Genomic DNA, 17,956 nt, shown 5'->3' with positions numbered 1-17,956 from the left:
TTAATTTTTGTAAGTTATACTCAGTTTCTTTCATTACAGTGTACTACTTGTTTCAAATGTTGAACCTTTCCTCAACATTTTCAGCAAATGATCATCAACTTTGTTCATTTTATGTCTTCACTTGTCACTTTCATGCAGAGGGCATTAAAAACTAATGGTCTTTCAAACTAAAAAAATGTTCCCTATGACTGAAAAGTTTGAAACTAAGTAATTTAAATGTGTTTGGAGTAATCAAATGATTTCATCTAGTTTAACATATTTGGCAGCTGTGAACTTTTAGCTTTGACCGTGGTTTGCTGAAGTTAGGATGATTCGGTTCTTTGAAGTAAATGCGCAATAAGGAGATAAACATATTGTTCAAAAGATTCGATGGTACGAAGTTCTAACGCTTAACAGCATTCACAGCATAAAAATTACTCAAATGGCCGTTTTTCGCCAATGCTTGCTATAAACCTGAACTTCAAATATGGCCTGTTTTCACCTCTTCATTAGAGCTTCAGATTTCTACTTGTGAGCCTTAAGTAACATTTCATTGTTATTATTATTTATAAGTGTACGAAGAGAAAAACAAAAGAGGTTATGAATTTGATTGCCTCGAGGTCATTTGAGGATGCAAAACTCAGAATCTCATTCCCTTCAGTTACCATATCAAGAAATGTAAACTATGGTATATTATATATTAAACATGGTGCACCTGCAACATAGGATATGTTCTGTTGCTAGTATGGACAAAAAATAACGCGTCCTTATTTGTCTTTTTTATTTCTTTTGAAGGGCCACGTTATACGTGAAGTTTCATGTATATTTTCAAATTATGGAGAATGTGTTTCACTTTTTCTTTTCAATGAAATATTGTAGGGCTTATGTCTCATTGTTTTTCTCAAGAAAAATAAAAAATCACATCAAGAAAGAAAGTTGGTGTATCATCTACAAGGGAAGGGGGACAGCTCAATGCAATCATCTACAAGCAACCAAAATTCCAGAATGTAATCTGGGACTAAAGACGCTCGATAACTACCAGCATATATAGGAAAAAGAATGAATCATGGTATCTTGCTACCGGGTCAATCTTCACCTAATTTTTCTACCAAGTGCTTTCCTTTGCAGAATAAGGGTCATTCAAAATCAGGTCATATTAAAATCAAATTCATTGAAAAACATAAACATTTTGTAAAGAAAAAGGGGGTAATTGCATATTAGTCCCTTATATCATTCTTAATTGCCAAATAGTCCCTCAATCCTCAGTATTTGCTTCTAAGTCCCTCAAATCTTCAATTTCCTTGCAAATTCACTCCTCTTGTTAGTGATGTTTTTTTTATAAGAGTAAACTTCTGTTAGCTTTAACGGAATTAGATTATTTTCTCGTTATATGGTCCACCCATAATTAATCTCATCATTTAAAATCTTACCAACCCATTTCATAACAGGTTTAAACCTGCTTGAACTAAAACTCAAAACCATCGAGTCTTTCTTCCCCAACAGTCAGGAGTTCCCCCAAATCCAGTCCAAAGCTTTTTCCAATAGTAATATTCTCAACCAGAGTTCGAGAAAACCTCAAGTGGAAAATGCAGGGGTTGTTTGGGTAATTTTAGATATTGGGTTAAGGCTTAACCCAACTAGAGTTAGAGAAAATAATAGAATTCCTAACAAAGGGATGAATTTTCAAGAAAACTGAAGATTTGAGGGCTAATAGGCAAATCCTGAGATTTTGATGGACAATTTGGCAATTAAGGATGACAGAAGGGACTAACGTGCAATGACCCCAAAAGAAACATACTACTTTTATGTATGCCAAAAAGCAATAGTGAGTTAAGTCAAGAGAAAACATGCCTTCTTTTTCCTAGTTAAGAGAAATTTGTTTCTGCATATTCTATAAGAAATATGATCATCTCAATTTATTCATCAATGCAAACCACAGTGACTATGCCAATCTAGCTCACGAGTCCGTGTACAAATTATAAAGGATTGAGATTAAATATAAGAAAATTGTAGATTTCAGTCCAAATTTTGACGTTTGCCAAACAATAATAAAGAGATGCAGGTGGTAGAATTACCTGAAATCTACAGTCTGAAAGTCAAATCAACTAGGACAATCAGACTGTCTGAGAGATTGACGAATGACGATCAACTCCATCGTGACGCAAAGTTCTCAAAGATCAAGCTACAATAACTGCGAAAAATATGAGCCATTTCATACAGAATTACATGAATTTGTTTTGCTAAATCAATTTACAAAGATTTTCATGGAGTCACCTGCAGGTCCACTGCTACGTCGCTCACTCCGGCATTAACGCAAACAGGTTCAGGACATTGTACTGCAAACGTTTAATTATAATTGTTGGGGAATTTTACTATTTCCGTCTACTATAATATGTGCAACTCGGAAGCAAACCTACAATCAACAAGATAGATAATAACCACAATCAAGAAAAAATAACACCAATATTTGCGTGGTTCGGTCGATCAACTTCGACCTACGTCCACAAGGCAACAATACGAGAAATCAAATATGTATTAGGGAGAACTAAAAGATGAACCACTCAACTCTTGTCTCTGAATCTCTCAATCTCACATACATAATCAACTCTCATATTCTTTCCAAAGCCCTCTCCTTACAATCTTTTGAACGGACAAAAACTGTGTAACTCTCACTCAATGATGTAATATTTTGCACGGACAAAGACTACGAAACCCTCTCCCCTCGCACAATATTCTTGAATCAGGTTACGTCATCTGTTAACCCTAGATTACAAGAATATTGGCTCTCTCTCATCTGCTTGGTTTTTTCCTCTAACAATATAAGAATATATATAGGGAAACCAAAACCATATATCTAGCCTAACTTTTTAATTAGAATAAAATTCAAACTCCTAATTATGATAAGACTCAATCTTCTAATCATGATAGATCTCTAACCCTATCTAATTCTCATGAAGTTATATAAAGAATCAAAGACACAATCCCAACAAATATTGTTGGTGTTATTCTAAAATCAAAATTGAGACAGACATCAAATTGAGGGTTTTCGAGATTGGTGTCGCATTTTCCATCGGGCAAGTGGGCACACGCTATTTTCTGGTTTCTCTAAACATAATAATAATCTCAACTTATTCATCACTACCCACAATAGTGCCCATGCCATCATGGCCGGTGAGTCTAATAGGACCTTTTCGTGGTTAATTGGATCATTAGTCACTGTATTTATCTCATAATTGAAAAATTCATACATATATATTAATGGATTGGATGACCGGTCGTGAAGTTAAATACCAATTGGACTACCTAATTCTTTAAGTTGTAAATTTCCGTTTATTTTTAAGCATTATGTCAATTGCAATATAATTATCAAATACAAGTTGACTAATATGTCACAAATTTGCACTTTTCAGAAGTGATCAGGATGTTACCCATAGACAGAATCCATTATATCAAATGATCAATAACTTTTTATATCACATAAGCGAAATAAATTATATCAATCGATGGAACAAAATTAGAAGTGATTAGCAGATCCATTAGCATTTAATTAGATGATCGGTCATCTAAGCAATTAAAACATAGATATGAACGTTCAGTTGTGTAAAAAATACCGTGATAAAAAATCTAATTCCCCGACCTTTTTCATAAGACAACAACAACAATAACGATATTATAAATAATTAACGAAATGTCAGTACCGGAATTACCTAAAATCTACAATCTGATTGTAGAACCATAAGCCTGCCTGTTTGAGCAATTGACAATAGTACTAAACTACGACGATGCAGAGGATTTCGCTGATCAATTGTGATTAAAATAAGCCTATGTTATCAAGATTCACCAGATGGATTTGTTTGGTATACCAAGGGTCTGTTTGGTTGTGATGTTTTTGCGCGAAATGCAGTGTAGCCGTCACGTGCTTATTCTGTTAGGTTGTGCAGTTTAGAGGCTAACATGGAAGTGAAAAAACCTAGGTGGCAGTATGTGACCATTTCTCACCAAAATGAAGTGTTTTGGACTAATTTTACTATAGCTGTCAGGCTTAGCTGGATGAAACATTTCCACGCTACAGTACATTTCACGCGTTTTAGTACAAGTGAACAAAACATGCCCCAATTGAAAAAGATGTTCAAGGGATTTTTTTATCAAATTTTGTGTATGCATGGAACAAGTTTAAGAATCGGAGGGATCTTTTTTTTTCCATATTTCACTTGTCAACTTGCACGCAAAGTCTATAGTACTATATAAAAATATTAGTGGATGCAGTAAAAAAATGTATGATTGGAGAATGTGTTCTCATTTCTACTATATTTTGGAGGGCAAATAGTAATTTAACAAAATATTTTTCGCTTTCTTTTTTTTTCTCTTTCTTTTTTCTTTAGAATATTCCATATCAAACTAACATTTTTCTCTTCATTTCTAGACCATTCCGTACGAAACAATGATTAAAAAACAATTAGTATGGTCTTCTCAATGGATTCATTTAATTGACTATTTTTTCCAACGGACACCTGACGGCGAGTCATGAATATCCCTCAATATACTTTGGGCCTGTTCGCAACTTTGTCAAACAAATACAAATCCAATATAAATTACCATTTCAGGCTTGTAGCCCAAATATAGGCCCAAGCTCACAGAACAAACAAAGAAACAAAAATTTCCAAAGCCGCGACGCTCGAAAAGGAAACAAAAGAGTCAAAATCTTCAGTATATTTCCTTCAGAATCCAATAGCAGATTCCCGTGGGCGCCTCTGGAAGAGAAAACAAGGAAAGATCTCTAGCACGCATTGTTATTATGCATTTATTACAAAGATTCACAAGGAAAACCGCAATGCTTAATCCTCTCTCTCCTTCAAGAAATCGAAATCGATATCAAAATGGGTTTGATCTCTCCCCTCTCCCTCTCCTTCCTCTTCTGCTTCATCTTCACCACCCATGTCCGCTCCTTCGACCCAACTCGAGTCACCCAACTCTCATGGAGACCAAGGTTACTGCCATTTCTCACTCTCTTGATTTCCCTTCTTTTTTTGGTTCATGGGTTTTGATTTTCTGCTGCAGGGCTTTTCTGTACAAGGGCTTTCTCTCTCATGAAGAGTGTGACCATCTCATTTCACTGGTAATTAGGATCAAGTTTCTTATGAAATTTGTTATTTTGAGGACTCATTTGATTGTATTGGTGAATTTAGGCCAGAGATAAGCTAGAGAAATCGACTGTGATCTGGAAAGAGTGTGATGGTGAGGTCAGGACGAGCTCTGGAATGTTTCTTAGCACACATCAGGTAATTGACGAGCGCTCTGTGTTGGTTATCGTTTGTTTATGGGCTTTTGCTGATACTGACGGTGATGAATTGAATGCTTAAGTCTGGATTTTTCTCGAACTTTTATTTGCTTATGGCGCTAAACTTGAACATAAGAAATCCTCTGGAAGAGATTTTTTTTGGTTTCGTAATACGATCTGGAAATTAGTTTATGGGGTGGTTTTGGTGTGTTGCTGTTGTTGTTGCTCGATTGAACCATGGTTAATAATTGATATTGACAAGATTCTGTATGAAGCTTCTTAACGGTCCTGCGAGTACACAAAAACTCCGAAGGACTGAGGATTATTGTTTTATATTCTAACATGCACCTGCAGCTGCAGGCTGACCCCCATTTTCATGGCCCTAACCATGGACTCACATACTGGAATTTATTTTATACCGCTAGGTGAAGACTGAGGATTATTGTTTTATACGCTAGTATGTCTCCCTATGGTGAGCACCCTTTTCATAGCCCGATATATGGACTCACATAGCGCGGTATTTATTTATTTATTTTTAAAATCAGCTCTGTAGTCTGAGGCTAGTAGGATTTGAACATGGATTATTTGGGCGTCATCTTAAAGGTCCCTGCCTCTGCGCCATAGCTAAAGCTATTTTATGATGTGCTAGTTTAGAAGTAGATTCCATCCGGTGAATGGAGAGAACACTTGTTGAAGCCATGTAAAAGTTGGATTATCAGGCTTATGTTCTATTTTTCTTATAAGTAGTAGTAACTATAATCAATAGTTTTCACAACCTATATGAATTTAATAATTTGACATTTAGAAACCCCAGGAAAGATCTGAGTTAGTGAAGAGTCTCTTTTAGCATGGTATAACTATTTTTCCTATTTATCTTAAGGTTTAATTGACGTCCTAGAAAGGCAAAAGAAACAATTTTTACAACCTATTGATGTTTTTACAGTAGATATATTATGTCTTACGTGTAGGTAAAATCTTTCAAGATATTGTTCATGTCCCCTCTTAATGCAGTCCCTTTATAGTATTAGCGGTTGTTTTCTTACAATATCCAGTATAGTGTAGTGTCAAACGTGAACGCCAAAAATTTGACAAAATGCATATTTCTTGCCTGAAGGATGAAATTGTCACAAGAATTGAGCAAAGAATTGCATCTTGGACCTTTCTTCCAGAAGGTAACTCCGTCAATTCTTTTGTAGATACTAGAAACCTTCTTTTAGTGTTTCACAAGGTCTCAAATTTACCCACTCTAAGGAAAACAAAGGAATTTTTTCTGAAATTTCTTTTATTAATTAGAAAATGGTGAAGCCATCCAAGTCCTACGATACGAGATTGGTCAAAAGTATGAGCCCCATTTCGATTATTTTGTTGACAAAGTTAATATTGCACGTGGAGGTCATCGATTCGCTACAGTACTTATGTACCTATCAAATGTTGAGAAGGGTGGGGAGACTGTTTTTCCAATTGCAGAGGTATAATTCATATAACATTATCCATGTTCCACTATTTTCCTTTTCAGATGCCTACGCATTTATGATTATATTTAGCTTATAAGCTTCATTGTCCAGGGGGCACTTACGCAACAGAAAAATGAATCTTGGTCAGACTGCGCAAAAAAGGGATATGCAGGTAAAATCAGTAGAAAATTAGATACCAAGTTTTATCTCCATTTAAAATGATGCCCCAAAACCAGATGGAACTGAATTTTGAATTATAACTGCTACATCCATTTTTTTTACTTTTACAACATTAGGTCCTCATTACTTTGATTTTGTCTTAGGGTAGTTCTTGATGTCCTTCATAAGATTTTTAACTTGATAATTTATGGTAAAGTGATTGCGTTTTGCCTTTCCAATTATCCTTTCTTCATAATAACACTACAGGTGCAATCTATCCTAACTCCAGCAATGTACCACAGTCGGCTTGGTGTTATCTCATCCATTAAACACAACACCAATTTCATGGAAGATCAATATCATGTTTTTTTTTTAATCTCAAACCTTAGCTATTATTGACTCAAGCATCTTGGGGCCTGCAGTGCCTTCTTTTTCTTGATCCTTTACGTTCTCTTCTTCTTTTTTAACGAAGTAGATACCTCATATTGCCCCCCTTTTACCATTTTAGAAATAAAAGATAACACAATATCAAGAAAATATATGTGATGCCTTTCCTAAAACTCCTCGTGATCTTAGTATTTCTGAGCTGTGATTAGAATATCTGTCTTGTTTGCTGAAGCTGATCTTGTTACCATCAATGTTTTTCTAGTGAAACCTGACAAGGGCGACGCGTTACTATTCTTTAGTCTTCATATTAATGCGACAACAGATCCATTAAGTTTGCACGGAAGCTGCCCAGTGATAGTTGGCGAAAAATGGTCCGCAACAAAGTGGATCCACGTTGGATCCTATACACGTCCAACCCGCGTTGGCAATGGAGAATGTGCTGATGAGAATTTGTTATGCCCTCAATGGGCAGCTGCAGGTGAATGCCAAAAAAATCCTCTTTATATGGTAGGCTCCAAAACCTTCCCAGGTTTTTGCCGAAAGAGTTGCAGGATGTGTTCGTAGAAAATAAAAATTTGTGTTCAATCTTCATACACATACCCTTAATATTTCTAATGTTTAGCTAAATGATCAACTTTGTGGCTATACGTGTATTTCTAACATTTAGTTAGGCTTTGTTTTGATACCATGGGGTTTTACTTGTTTTCATGGTGTTTTTGCCAAAAATAAAACTGTTGCGTGCAGCGGAAATTTTGGCAGCACTTTGACAGCACAACAAGAGAGTCAGGTCGCAATAGGAAATCCTGTTTCACAAAGGAAACAAGAACCTTAAGCAAAATATCTCAACCAAGTGAGATATCAGCTCTTCCTCTCATCAGTTCTAGGACTGACCTGTCGAGGGAACCTAAAAGCTATTACAAATCACACAAATAACGAGACAATCAATTTTACATGGTTCGGCAAATTGCCTACGTCCACGGGGAAAGGATAAGGAGGTTCCACTAAATCAAAGAGAGTACAAAGGGTTACAATCTCACAAAACTCACAAACTAACCCTCAACCAAAGCTCTCAACTTGCTCACAATATCTCACTCTCACAATACTCAAAAGTCTCGAAGTCTGATAATTGTTTGAAAATATATTGATCAAGAGGCTTGATAATTGTTTGAAATAGACATACATATTCTTCGAAAATATATTGATCAAGAGGCTTGATAATTGTTTGAAATAAACAGTTAATATGTTCCTTTCAGAATTTCAGATAAATTTCTAAGTTTGACTTAATTTTGTATAACTATAATGAAAAGATTTCTATGAAATTTATTTTAGAGTTATGAATAAAAATATATTCAAGTATGAACTAATTCTAATTAGATTGATTAAAGAAAATATTTTTATGCATAACTCCAAAATATATTTCTTAGAAAATCAACAACATTTAAAAGTGAGTCCGGGTAGTTGATTGCAACAAAAACCGTTTAAAGATAGTTTACGTATAAATTAACAAAAAAATAAACTCTAAAGAATAATCCTATTTTAAAGGTGGTCTTGGGGACTCTTCTTTACTATTTAGGCTATGTCATGTGATCTACAGAAAATAGAAACAAGTCAATAAGCTCATGAGAATTTTGATGAAGTTTAAGAATGATACAATTTGCAAAAGAGGAGGAATTTAATCCGTACACATAGAGGGCAGAAGAAACATATTTTATATTCAGAAAAGAAAGATGTAATTTATTACATATTCCCTACTCAACTAGAAATATAGATACAACTGAACTGATGGATATGTATAGTTGGTATCGAGGATTTCTCTCGAGGAATTAGAGAACTCGCACAGAGTGCAAAAACAAAATTGTTGCAGGCACATGCTACAAAATGGCGAGTCCTTTGGCAATCACATCCAATAAAATAGAGCACACTGCATACACATCATATGAAAAGTGATGAATAGTTTTGAAATCAGATGCACGCTTCAAGTGGGTCCTCACGGGATAACTTGTAAAATTACAATATTAATATTTTGTAAGCTTTCTAAAAAAAGTAAATATTTTGTAAGGAAAATTCCTTAAAAGGGAATCAAAAAGTAGGTTGAGGGCCAATAAAAAGCATGTGGGCTCAGAGCAAAATTTGGATGTCAAACCAAAAGGGGACAAGGAACAGAATCTCCTCATTTACAGAATCCCTGCACATGCTGGAAGATAAAAACAAATATTTAGATTTTTATGCTGATAATTATTCCGTTTGGTTATGGTTCATGTTATCCGGAGAGGATGATACTCTCTATAATCCAATTCATCTGCAATTTGGTTTCACTCTACCGCAAGAAAATAATGGAGAGACTGCTATTTTTATTTCTAGCGGTTGATTATTTAGTAGGTGATTGTGACACATTTTAAATCTAACACTCACTATATCCATGTGTATTGTACTCATTTTTAATTTGCACTTAATGAAAAATTCATAATCATCCGCTAGATAATTAATAATTATGATTAAGGATCGCTCCACTACATTTTTTTAGTAGTGAAGAGGATCTATTCTAAACCCGTTCATCTCAACTGTGTAATCTTTGCTGCTATAAAATGTCGTATCAAATTAGGATTACAATTAATCCTAATTTGTCATAATAAATGATGCATGCAACAAAGATAATAAGATTTCTACAATAAGAAAGTCTCTAGTGAAATATACATAGTAACTGTACAAAATATTCCATGATGGTCATGAGAGGAAATCTATTTTGATTGTCATGAGAGTAAATGTATTTTGATTGCGTTCATGAGATGATTTATTCAATGATTATGGATCATGACATTAAATGTGCATCAAAATGATGACAATCATTGAACCTGACACGAGAAGAAAGTATACAATGGATCTAGTCCAATGCATTAAATGTACGCGAAAAAGATGTTAGACATTAGATCCGTACATGAATCTCGAAGTCTGATAATCCAAAAATTGACATCCGTGTGGTGCACAATTAATGTCATGTATTCGAGATCATTTGGTATTTTCTCTAAGTACGAAAGTCTAATGATTCATGAATTAACATCTCTTTAGTGCACACTTAATGTCATGGATTTGAATCCACTTGATACTTTCTCTCTTAAAAGAAAGCTCTGTTAAGGTATTATGAGTCTCAATTACCTAGAGAGAACTCTTTTAACCAAACACTGAATATTAGAAGGGGGAAAAAATTATTTTCATAAAATATGCTGGCTAAAATTGTCCAAGTTAAAAAGTTGATTTGTGGCCCATGGTGTTCCCATGAGAAGTTCAAAATTGTGGTCCTCGCATATGGGGGAGAGCTTCCACTTCCAGCCATCATCCTTTCACTTTGAAAGAGACCGATGCCCACCAGAAGGAATTTGAAGGTTTCAAAGAATTCCCGGGTCCACCAACTAGGATCCAAAGACAGAACAAGGGATGCGGACTTCTTCAACATTCCATTTAGAAAATCAAGGATTCATATGTTACGCAATTATATAAGAACACCTAAAGTTTCGTGACCAAGACAAAGAAAATAAGAATTTCGCTCTTACACTCCACAATGTCATATTTCTCTTATCAACATTTAAGAGTCAATATGAAGAGTATGGTGAAAGACAAATAAAGAGCCGCAAGATCTCAAGTATGGAATGCCATTTAAGCAGAAAATTTACAAAGTTGTAAATTAAAATGTTCGTCACCAGGAGTCAAGGGAAAAAACAAGGGGGGGTAAAAAACTATACTATCATCTGATGGTCCTCTTCACAGACCCTACAATACATAACATAAACTACTTCTCTCTTTTTTCGCCTGTTAAAATGTACAAAAACAGCCTCATAAGAGCTGTACCCTTCAACCCACCAGCCTCTCACCAAAAGACAAAAGAAAAAAAGAAAATAAACAATGAATGAATCTGGGTGAGCCAGCCTCATTTTCCTCTCATCAAATGTCAGGCGAACAGCAAAATTCTTCTCTGATAAAACTCTCGATTGATTGCCCGTGTGGTGTCATCTATCGTTGCAGCACTGAGGCTTTCCCTCCTGTAACTTCTCCCACATGCATATCATTTGCCTTGGAGACTGATAATGAGCAGTAAGGTAGTCTTCTATGCACCCGTGCTGGCAAAATCTCAAGCTATGGACGTATTCAACAGGTCTTGTGTTGTTGAATTGCTCGACCCACATGCCCATGCTCACATCCTCCATCTTGAATAGCTGCATCATGTTTGCACACTTGTAAGTTACTTTTCTTTTTTTCCTATCACAAATGTCAGAGTACACAAAGAAAGTGGTGGACATAAAGGCATCATAAAGATATTGTAAAGCCTGTTCCACTAGCAAAAGCAGATATACAATAGGTAAAGGGCATCCCTAATGGGAAGCTATAAGTCGAGGACGAGTAGACGTCAGAGATTATCCAGGGATGACAAATGAATCATAATTTTTCAGCAATTCTCAGGCAAGACAGAGTGTGAATAGTTAATGCAAGGTATACAAGTTCAATAAACTTACTCTTAATGTGTGATTCTCGAATTCTGCCACAATAAAATGGGCAATGTCAGCTGACACAACATATCCAGGTCCATTTGCATAATGTGGATAGTCCTCTTCCGGCCATTCCTGAAATGAAAAGTTAAAACAGATATTCAGTCAGTAATTGGAAGTAAATACAGTATGTATATCTAAATGATAGAGAGAAGACAATAATTTATCTAAAGGAATGGTTCGTATAAAGCACTGATTTTTGCATGTTCCTAAGTTCTGATGGTTCACCAGTTGTGCCCTCAACCTAGATAAACAATACTAAAAAGAGTCTTCAGTTGGTCAGTAGCTGACAGCTTTGCCTCCTGCAGCTTGGTCCAAGCTCTTAATTCTTTAACTTACTCATTGTAGAACACGTTCATCTCCCAATTACATAGTTAGCACCTAAATGCATCCTGAGGCTTGATATGCATGATTGAAAATATAGTGACCGCATCACAGACATCTTTTCCAGCGAAAACCTTTGTCATTACCAAGTCTCTGCCAACTACCAAGGAATAAAGGACTAGAAAAATTGAATGGCAGTGGGTACAATGACGCAGCCACCTATACAACATTACAAGAACCTCTGCAGGAAGCGATCATGCTATTCAAAACAAGTGGGTTAGGACCTATGATATTGCAGCTTGCTTGCCCTGGGATGATATGCTAGAAAGCGAAGCAGATGCAAACATTGTTACACAAAAGTTGTCTTTCGATAGAAAATTAGATGCTTGCAACAGCCAAGCAACTGCAAAAATGTTCCGCTTATGGGGATCCCGTTGGTAACAGTTAGAACTTATGCTGTTTAAAAGAGATAGCAGTAAAAGAAAATATTGCAGAAGATTGCCTCAAGAGAATCTTTTACCACCTAAGAAGTTGATCACAGTAGACATACTAAAAAAATTCTCTTTTATTTTCATGCTCATATCATTGTGTCCATTAACATCATAACACGCCCTAGAAGATTCTAAAAAAATGGAACCAGCACTAAAATGAGATCCCAGTGCTTGCCAATTTGCAATTCATGCATATCTATGTAATTCTTCAGATGTCAAAAAAATTCTACAGGGAACAATAGATCCGATATACAAGTCTAAAGATAAACAAGCTATTTGATAAAAACAAAAGATACCTCATATGTCACAGCCCATTTCCCAGAGCGCAAAGGCTTGTGGTAAAAGTTTATATTCCCCACGTATAAGCTTGCACCCTTTGGAATTTTATTGACTTCTTTCATCACTGAATCAATCCTAACAAATGTGTCATCATCACACTTCATTATATACTTTGCTGAGACAGTACGGACCTGCATTATCAATACAAGTTGAAAAGAAAAACAACAGAAATCAGAACTCAATCAACTATTTTGAAACTCCAACCCAGTCTAAGCAAATAGATTGACTATTTTCAAATTTTAACTCTTCCTCAAAGATATAAATAAACAAGAAAATATAAGCGATCATTCATCAATATCTCACTTACGCCATATTCCAATATCGCGAGGGTCTTCAAGACAACAAGGTCATAGCTATCCATATAAGGCACGATCACAATGTCACCAAAAAACTCTGCCTCTTTCTTTAACTCCACATTCACTTCTTTTCTCCCATGCTGTCGTGAAAGATCACTATTAGTCGAAATCCCCACACCAACTTACATAATACCCAATTATACTGCATGAGAGATCAGAAAATTACCAGAGCAACAAAAAAGCGAGCCACCATATTCGATGATTTCCTAATTGTAGACATCCATGATTTCCTCACAGCCATTCTCTCTGCGAAATGGTTACCAGCTGAAAGGATGCCAATGAAAAGCTCAATAGGTCCATCTGGAAGTGCTGGGGTTTGCCACTCAGTCAACATTTCAAGACTTTTTTGCGGGGCATAAGTAGGATGTGACGTGGGTAATGAAACAGCAAATATCGAGTGGACTTCTAAGTCCCCATGCAATGACAAACCAGTAGCATCCTCAAGAACAAATCCCTATAAAAACATGTATAAGCCATGCTCCATAAGTAACGAGAGCTAGAAATTATATAGCTTAACTAATAGCCACAAGTAGCATTAGATGCTATCAAGACACTTACAGTACGGTAAGGGAAAGATGTCACATGCCTCCCATCTACATGGACATGGTAGCCTTCAAGACCAGCATACAATGTGAGAACAAACAGTTTACCCTCAACAAATGGATATGGCCAATCGAAAGAGACCTTCTTTGTTCGCCCAATTAATCTGTTCAACCACCATGTTGTTTTAGATTCCTCTGAATGGTTATCATCATCCCGGATCCACTTTTCACATTTTACTTCCCCATCCACTGTAAAGTCAATTTGAACCACACAAAAAAAAAGATCAATTTTGATGTTATTTAACAGATGCACAGACATTAAGGATAGACCTAAATTACACTAGAATCAGATGGTTATATCCTTCATTCACCCGGGAAAAAAATCAGAGCATACGGAGCACAGAATTAGAACACAAAATCATACATGAAAATTGTAATTTCCAATAAAATGAAATAAGACCATTACAAAATTGAGGATTTAGTTAAACCGGTCTTTTTCACAAGCACATCATATGTAAAAACGTCTCAAGCATTAAAATTAAGACTTCCTACCTGCCAACCAGAATTGAAATGTCTGATAGGAGAATTAGGTCATCTTAAAAGCGGAAATTTCTATTAAGATCCACTAACAAATTCAGATTTTGAACTCATTATTTAAAACATTCCCGATCCTTACCAAAACATTCTAAATCACCAAAACTCCATGCACTTATATCAAAGAATACCCTTTCTCAAAAGAAAAATGAAATTAATCTCTCACTACCCAAAGTTCTCAGGAAAATTATACATTTTTAATACAGAAAGGGATACTACTATTAAGACCAATAACAAATTCAGATTTTGAGCTCATTATTTCATAGTAAAAACATTGACTACACTACAAAAATCCACTGAGCTAAAACTCCACGCATTTATACCAAAATTACCCTTTTCAGAAGACAATGAAATTAATTATCAAAATCCCAAAGTCCCCATGGGTAAAAAAAAACTATTTTTCATCAATGTCGCAGTTCATATGAAGGCACCACCCTATTAAACAGAGAAAACAAACATTTAGATAAATTTGACAGAATCTTACCAGTCTCCTCATCAGCTCTGGACCTCCACCCTTCACACCTGAGCGCCGTGTGCCACTGCATCCGATAACAAGTGTTCTGCTCAATCACCGGCCGGCCACTCCAATCCCCCTTCAGCCTCGGATTAAAATGCAAAATCTTCGGCGGCTCCTCCCCATCCACAGTCTTAAGCCCCTGCAACTCCATCATAAACTGTGACACCATCACCGCCTGATCCCCTTCCTTCAACGCAATCTTCGGGTCGTACTCCGGGTGCGCAGGGTAGGGCGTCGCCACCAGAGTGATGTGGGACCCAAGTGTCAGCCCGCAGGGGATCACCATAACTTTCCCCTTGGCGGCAAACTCAGCTCCCGTCAGGGTTACATGAGACGGGCAAGACTCTTCCTCCTTGGCTTTCACTTTATCGGCAGCTGACGGAGGCAGACTGTTCAGTTCCCTAAAGTTCTTGCGCCCGAGGTCCCACGCCTCTTTCGCAACTCGATGAATCTCGGAGAAGTTGTGCTTGATTGCGTCAGCTCCGTAATCTCCGAATCTCAGGCCGGAGACGAAGGGAGCTCGACGATGAGTAGGAAAAGAGGATGATTTCGGGGACGGAGAAGAAGAAGAAGACTGCGTTGAGGTGTGGACGAGATGAGAGGGGCGTTTTGGCGCGAACTTGAAGTCGGTCTCCTGCTCGCTGCGGAGGGGATCGCCGGCGGTGGAGGTGGAGGCGGCGGAGGAGGAGGAGGAGGGGCGGGAGAGGAGGGAAGGGAACTGGGACAGGAGGAAGAAGAGGTAGATGAAAGCTAGGGTTAGAAGGATCTGGAAAGATCGGTTCTTGCTGAGGGAAGGCGGTTCGAGCTTGGATTTCCTCATCGATTGGATTGGGGGAAATCCGAAGCCCTAACCCTAACCCTAGATTGCAATTGACTGAGGAGAGGGAAGAGAGAGGTCGGGGCAATTTGGAAACCCTAACTGGGACGGAGATTTATTGAGGAAGGAGAGCCGAGGGTGAGGGTGAGAGAGAGAGAGAAGAGGGCGGTGCGTGAAGGGAAGGGGAGAGAGAGAGAGAGAGAAACGTTAATAGTAGGGAGAGGTGGGTGATTCTGTAAATAATTTGAATTGTGGGTATTTATGTAAACTTTGAGAAGGGAATGGGAACGGGTTTGGGTTTGGGGGCACCCGGCGTAGTTTTCGTGTTTGGTAAGGAACAGAAGACAGCGGAGAAAATGAGAACTCTTCAAATAAAACCTTCGTCTGTCCCTTCGCAATGCCAAATAACGAGAGCCGTGTTCTTTGAATCTATTTTTTATATGGCTTTGCTTCTTTATTTGCATATCAATTAGTTTTGAGTGTATTTCAGTAAGAAAACATGAGTTATAGATAAATATATGCCATACTGTATTCATATCCCATCTCTCCCAAGAAAAGCCTATATTCAAAAAATATTAAGAATTATCTATCAAACCAGTATTGGGAATTATATTTCTTACTTCTATTTGATTTAATTTTAAATCACTAAAATAGGAAACAAAATAATTGGTAGATTAGGTATTGATTTTTTTTTCTAACGTGATGCGAGTAAAGCTCTCTATACTCATATCTACAACAATGTATGAAACAACCAAATATTGTGTTTCTACTTGTGTGGCGGGTATGACATCTGAGCTTGTAGGAATTGAGTATAGATGAGGCATGGGTAATATCAAACATTGTATCTATCATAACTTGAAGAAAAACGTCTAGAAAACAAGTAGTGTTCTTGCTAATAAAAGATTTTATATATTTTTATTACAAACAAATAATAATTTACTGATATTCATAGATCCTTTTTTTTAATATTTGAATGTCTAACATAGTACGTGATCTATAATTCACAATTTAGATGAGATGATTATTATTGAATTACACTCTCTAAACTGCTCTTACACTACTAGACACAAAATTTTAAGATCCTTCCACTTGAATTGCTATTAAAATTGGCTTGAGTTATCATACACCTCGCATTGTTTGGAGTAGTATTGTTTGGAGTAATAGTGTAGGACCAGTTTGACAAGTATAGTCTAGTTATTACTACTCGTTTAGATAACGTAAATTACAGCAGTGTTGTATTTGATTGTCAATTGATTTGAAAATTTTCATTTATATAAAATGACATCATTTAGTAATGGATTATAAAAGTCAATAAAACTATTTTTATTTTTAACATGACTTACTTAGCAATGGTTATTCAACTATAAGTCCAATTTGTAATGCAATTTAACATTCAATTGTAGTCTTGTAGATATCTGATAAGTTTAAATATTTTTCTAAATTTTATTTTGGACGAAAATAATATAAAAACCAAAAAAAAAAAAAACAAAGGTAACGGCAGTAGCTTTATGTGGGGCAACTTAATATGATCGTGGGTTGGGTGAAAAAGCATTATGGAGTTGGACATTACGTTGATCTCTCTGTTTTGTTCGCGGACCTCCGTGGTAAGGAGCGGATATTTTCACTTACAACCTTAGAAACTATGATTTGGCACTTTGGAGCTAAGCGGTTTATGCATGCACCTTGCAAATTGATAAATGCCTCACTCAAAAGTATAGGATGTGAATTGAAAGGTTCCACGTTTAAGATTAAGCTATTATGATTTAAAAGTTTTTAAAAACGAAAAGGCTTGTCTTTAACTTGCATTGTAATGTTTCTATAAATTCACATTTTGAAATTTGAAAATAAACTGATAAGACCATCTGCTTCAAACAAGAAAAGAGAAAGATTATACATCTGAAGAATAAGCAATAGTAAAAGATGCTAACCTTATTTCATTTCAGAAGTGTTTACGATAAAAATAATTCAAATAGGAGCTTAATGCTAAATACATTATGATGTAAATAATTCAAGCATATAGCTAAGGCTAGGCTTTAAGAGGACTAGTAAGTTTTGTTAAGATGGAAATAGTACAATAAACTAACTATTAGTCTATTTATATGCTAAACATATTAAATGATGGAAATAAAAAAATCTCTATTTCACGAGTTGCAATTTCACCATTACCTTTGAACTTAAAAT

At 36.1% G+C, this 17,956-nt stretch overlaps 2 protein-coding genes across 2 annotated transcripts; one reads left to right on the top strand and one right to left on the bottom strand.

The window, feature by feature from the left end:
* LOC109832159 (probable prolyl 4-hydroxylase 7) lies at positions 4,724-7,892 on the top strand. The gene is made up of 7 exons (XM_020399597.1): positions 4,724-4,966; positions 5,038-5,095; positions 5,166-5,258; positions 6,372-6,429; positions 6,551-6,726; positions 6,823-6,883; positions 7,520-7,892. Exons 1-7 carry the CDS (start codon positions 4,857-4,859, stop codon positions 7,819-7,821), a joined length of 858 nt encoding a protein of 285 aa, XP_020255186.1. The 5' UTR covers positions 4,724-4,856; the 3' UTR covers positions 7,822-7,892.
* LOC109833447 (hydroxyproline O-galactosyltransferase GALT6-like) lies at positions 10,879-16,001 on the bottom strand. Its single transcript, XM_020401118.1, has 7 exons — positions 14,926-16,001; positions 13,864-14,096; positions 13,472-13,759; positions 13,257-13,385; positions 12,907-13,080; positions 11,763-11,870; positions 10,879-11,465 (listed from the first exon to the last, which is right to left on the bottom strand). Exons 1-7 carry the CDS (start codon positions 15,776-15,778, stop codon positions 11,259-11,261), a joined length of 1,992 nt encoding a protein of 663 aa, XP_020256707.1. The 5' UTR covers positions 15,779-16,001; the 3' UTR covers positions 10,879-11,258.

Source organism: Asparagus officinalis, chromosome 3, assembly GCF_001876935.1.
Source record: "Asparagus officinalis chromosome 3, Aspof.V1, whole genome shotgun sequence".
Taxonomy (NCBI): Eukaryota; Viridiplantae; Streptophyta; class Magnoliopsida; order Asparagales; family Asparagaceae; genus Asparagus; species Asparagus officinalis.
This window is presented reverse-complemented; position numbering and strand designations above follow the sequence as displayed.

Coding starts and splice junctions, on each gene's coding strand:
- LOC109832159 (XM_020399597.1), top strand. CDS start 4,857: ATGGGTTTGATCTCTCCCCTCTCCCTCTCCTTCCTCTTCTGCTTCATC. Junction 5,259..6,371: donor TGTTTCTTAGCACACATCAG/GTAATTGACGAG, acceptor TCTTGCCTGAAG/GATGAAATTGTCACAAGAAT. Junction 6,884..7,519: donor CGCAAAAAAGGGATATGCAG/GTAAAATCAGTA, acceptor ATGTTTTTCTAG/TGAAACCTGACAAGGGCGAC.
- LOC109833447 (XM_020401118.1), bottom strand. CDS start 15,778: ATGAGGAAATCCAAGCTCGAACCGCCTTCCCTCAGCAAGAACCGATCT. Junction 14,097..14,925: donor CAGAGCTGATGAGGAGACTG/GTAAGATTCTGT, acceptor TTGACTTTACAG/TGGATGGGGAAGTAAAATGT. Junction 11,466..11,762: donor TCGAGAATCACACATTAAGA/GTAAGTTTATTG, acceptor AACATGATGCAG/CTATTCAAGATGGAGGATGT.